This window comes from Hydra viridissima, unplaced genomic scaffold (genome assembly GCF_058129835.1).
Source record: "Hydra viridissima isolate aposymbiotic clone 2 unplaced genomic scaffold, HvirCarnegie_v1 scaffold_1, whole genome shotgun sequence".
In the NCBI taxonomy this organism is placed as follows: Eukaryota; Metazoa; Cnidaria; class Hydrozoa; order Anthoathecata; family Hydridae; genus Hydra; species Hydra viridissima.
Window position 1 is genome coordinate 40,321,607 of NW_028324300.1, and position 4,804 is coordinate 40,326,410.

General features: G+C 28.6%; 1 protein-coding gene across 1 annotated transcript; it reads left to right on the plus strand.

Moving 5' to 3' along the window:
• On the plus strand, positions 1-2,891 carry LOC149894973 (ATP-dependent DNA helicase PIF1-like). The gene is made up of 3 exons (XM_090076784.1): positions 1-105; positions 386-508; positions 919-2,891. The coding sequence occupies exon 3, from the start codon at positions 2,095-2,097 to the stop codon at positions 2,518-2,520; it is 426 nt and encodes a 141-aa protein (XP_089932910.1). The 5' UTR covers positions 1-105; positions 386-508; positions 919-2,094; the 3' UTR covers positions 2,521-2,891.
• Positions 2,892-4,804: the final 1,913 nt, after the last annotated feature.

The window sequence follows — 4,804 nt, forward strand, 5'->3', positions numbered from 1 at the left end:
AGTTGAAACTTTTTTCCTTTTGGAATTTAATTATTAGTTTAGATATATTACATAAAGAATCATATTAAGAGAAATGATAATCGTTAAGATCATATTATAATTGAAGTAAGTATATAAAATAGTTATATATACATTTTTATTAGCTAAAGTAGAAAGGATTTAAATTTTTATCAGAAAAAGTAGAAAGGATTTTAGTCTTTCAAATCGTTTGTATTTTCTTTGTTTTAGCTTTTCTTTCAGCATTTTTATTTTTGTTATTTTAATTTTTAGAAAGAAAATAAGGGTATGGATGTTATTTAAAGTTACACTAATGCTACTTCCATAAAATGGTTATTACTACTTTGAAATTTCTGTGATGCTTTTAATTATTTTTGTTCTTTTTTAGAAAATTTAGAAAAATAAATTAAACTTTTGTACCAACACTGACATGGCATGTCACATGTTATTGTATGTAAAGGTTAAATTTTGTTATGAGAATTACAGTTCTTATGAAAAAATAAAAAAGAAGGTAAAGAGTATTGTTTGTAAAAATATATTTTGTTTACTTTGAATCTTTTTAAATTTTATGGCGTTATTTTTAAAATTTTTGTTTGCACACGTTTATTGTTTGCATATATGCTTTTTTGATAAGTATGTATATTATGAAATAAGTGCCTTTTAGTTGTTCTATCAATATGTTTTTACAACAATGTAATGTGTTTTTTTATTGTTTGTGTATGTGTTAATATGTGTTATATAATTTTTTTTTTAAATTGTGTTGAAATATGTATATAAGGTATATATTTAACCTTATAAACACATTTAAACACATTTATTGTGTTTATAGTTGGTACATATGTTAATATTATGTTGTTTCTGTGTTTTCAAAGTGCTGTGACTTGGTAAACATCTACCTTAAAATCAATTATTGTATTTTAGAGAAGGAGCAGAACAAATGGCTTAAGATTGTGCAGCTCAACGTGATACGCACCTAACGGCATGGTTTAAGTTAAATGCTGAAAATGAAAGAGCACATTGCTATTCTTATGTAAACATTCCTTATCACTTTATATTTGATGATAAACATTGTAAATGGAAGGTTAGACAAAGGGGTGGTAATAAAGTGATAGTAAGAATGTATAAAGTTAATCTAACTGGAGAATTGTTTTTTCTTAAACTGTTACTTTTGCAAGCAAAAGGAGCAACATCTTGGGAGGATGAGCGTACTGTGAATGGTATTGTCCTTGAAACGTTTCGTGAAGCATGTGTTTTGAAAGAGTTGTTGTAAGATGACACTGAATGGCAGAATACTCATTCTGAGGCGGTTTTAACAAGTGTGCCAAAGCAAATTAGACAGTTGTTTTCAATTATTTTGACCTTTTGTGAATCTGACAATCCTTTACATCTCTGGAATACATGCAAAGCTTTTATGATGGAAGATTTCATTCACCGCTCAATCCCACTTCTAATAGCTGAACAAGCTACTCTTCATCAAACTGAAAAGATAATTAATCAAAGTGGTAAAATGCTGACTGATTACAATCTGCCTGTTATTGATGAGTTTATTGGCTTAAATCTAGAAAAATTTGATGAAAATGTTCAACAACTGAAATAGTAGAAATGTGTATAAACACAACCAGCTGAAATAGCAGAATTGTGTGTAAAATGTTCTTTGAATTGGCAATGGGTGCAGAAGTTTGCATTAACTGAAAATATGAGAGTACAAGATGGGGAAGGTGAATTTTCCCAATGGCTACTAAAACTTGGGAATGGAACAATACCTGTCAAAGAGGAGGATCCTTTTAAAGGATGCATTAAAATACCAAATCAGTGTATTATTAGAGAAAATGAATCAATTGTTGAAAGGATTTTTGGAGATGCTGATCAAAATGATTATTCTAAACGCGTGATTTTAACACCAACTGATGTTGATTCATTATCAATGAAGAAGTGCTTGAATGTCTGCCGGGTGAGGTCAAAATATATTTAAGTGCTGATCAAATTGATACTGATGACCTTAACGAAAGAAATAACTTTCCTGTTGAGTTTTTGAACAGCTTAACTCCTTCAGGTATTCTACCTCATTGTTAAAAATTGAAATTTGGTTGTGTAATTATGCTACTTAGAAATTTAAATCTCAAAGCTGGGTTATGCTATGGCACTCGAATGAACGTTTGTGCTCTTCAAAATAATTATATTGATGCAGAGGTTTTGACAGGTGTTTCTGGTGGTAAATGGGTTTTTGTTCCTCGAAATCAGTTAGCTCCATCAGATTCTAATTTACCTTTTGTTCTGAAATGTTGTCAGTTTCCTGCCAGATTGGCTTATTCAATGACAATTTTCAAAAGTCAAGGTCAAACATTTGATAGAGTTGGGGTATATCTCAAAAAACCGTGTTTCTCTCATGGTCAACTATATTTTGCATGTTCAAGAACTAGGGCATTTAATAGTTTGTTTTTCAAAATTGAAAAACATCTCATTCAAGGTATGGTAGGTGAAAAGTGTTACACAAATAATGTTATATTTTTATTATTACTTTAATATTTTTTCATAGTTTTTGATAAATATACCTGTCATTTAATATGTTTATATGTGTTATATGAAACCATATTTGTTTATAGCTGTATATATGTTTAAATTATGTTGTTTCCATGTTTTCAAAGTGGTGTGAGTTGGCATTATATTGAGCAAGATTGATAACCTTGCCAGCCAAGCGGTGTACTTATAGCAGAGGTGTGACTTGGCAGCATTTAGTGTCAGGCGGTTTTACTGCTTTAGAGCTAGGTTGTGTTGTCTAGCCTTTGTCAGTTATTCTGGAAACACAATGTCTGTTAATGTTTAGCGTAATGTGTATGGGAGAGTATGCAACCTTGATCTTTAAATCTAGGGTGTTTTAATGTCCTAAATTTGAAGTAATTGAATAACTAATATTGAATATAAAAACAAATATACTTTTATGTAGTTATATGTTTAGTAAAAAGATAAATATATAGTGAACATTAAATTGGTTTTCTAATTTTGCCTTTCATATTTTAATTTGTTTGTTAATTTCGCTGGATTTTAGGATCAAGGGTATAAATATTCTATTGTTATGTGTTACTGTTGTGATGTTTTGTATTGATAGACTGCTTGGCTTACCTTCACGTTGGTGTCTATTGTTAAAAATGAGTAATAGGTAGTTTCATTATTGGAACTTAGTGCTTTTATTTATTTACTAAAAGCCAGCATTATGCTAAAAATGCAATTTATATCTTAATTTGATTTTTTTTTTTTTTTTAAATTTATTTTAGTATTGTTAATCCTTTGCAATTCGAAATAGATTTTATAGTTACATTTTCGATAAATGTTTATATTAACTGCCATTTCAAAATAGGTTACTATAAATAGGTAAATCGATTTTCAGTTTTTATGTGGTTTTTTTTTTTTTTCTTTAAGATTTACGATTGACGCATTTATACGATTTATAAAAAGAAAACCTGATTACCTTTTATTGTAAATTTTTGTCAGTTAAAATGATATAAATATATTCAATTAGTTCAATTTTTTTAAATTTTCTATATTTTATGCTTAATAATATTTGTTGTACGGGATCTTTTTAAACGGGGAGTGAATATTGTAGTTTTGCGCATTTGTCAAATATCGAGTTACTTAAATTTTATAAGGTGTTTAACTAATTAATTAGGTTAACTTTGAGGATAGAAAAATTCTTATATATCTTAAATTCTTAAATCATTGTTTCACATTTTATTATTCTGGTAAAAGGTCTTCATCAAAAACTTGATAACTCTTAGTAAAAATAACTCTATTCTCCTGACCACCATTAAGGCAAAAACGGGGAAGGGAGGTCCTTTATTAGTGTCAAAATATTTAAGAGAATTAATTTTCGAGTAACAAAAGGTATTTTTAGTAAATGGTAGCAAATTACTGTTTATTAAAAACTGTTGAAACAAAGAGGCCATATATAAAAATGGTCAGATTAGTGCCATAAATAGTAATGGTCAAATGTTCAGTTAATTTTAATTTATTTAGTTGTGTGCATTTAACGTTTTAAAGACAATATCCTTTTATAAAGAAACATGTATCAAGGGGATACCAAAAAATTAATAGTTAATGTATAATTAACGTTCGCTTTATATTACTCTTATTAATTAAAGTTCATGTTATAAAAAATATAACAAAAATTTAGCTTTTTTCGTCAATTTAAAGCATGATGAAGTGCTATTATTTTCTGTCAGTAACTAAAAATGTATTGTTTTGAACTTAGTAATGTTGAGGAAAATGGTTCTGCCTTACACTGATATGACATATGTCAGTTTTAAAGTTCTCAAATAATATTAAATAATTGGTAAATTATTTTACCTCCGCATACTTTTTATTTTAATTTTACAGATGGTTTAATTTTTTAAATTTGAAGGCGTTTTTCTAAAAGGGTATTAGTAATGGTTTCGCAACTTTAAATTGTGGAAAACAGCCACCATAAATTAACAGACCGACCATAACCCGTATTACGGGTTGCTTTTTGCTAGTAATAATAATACTGCAACGTGTGATTTTTGTCAATGATTAGCAAGAATGACCCACATTCAAACCACAACATCTCCCCCAGGTCAACAAAAGCTCATACGTAATCATGATACTTCTCGTTAGGAAGTACTCTTCTTCCATAGCGAGTGAATCGAATAGGCTCTAATTTTGTCTTACAATCAGTACGATAATTTTGATAAGCGCTGTCCATACTCTTGTCAGCTCTTTCATCATCCGGAGAAATTATTTGAATAGAGTTTCATTGATGGTGTGTTTTAAGTTTGTTTCGAGAGGTTTCAAT

Coding starts and splice junctions, on each gene's coding strand:
- LOC149894973 (XM_090076784.1), top strand. CDS start 2,095: ATGCTACTTAGAAATTTAAATCTCAAAGCTGGGTTATGCTATGGCACT.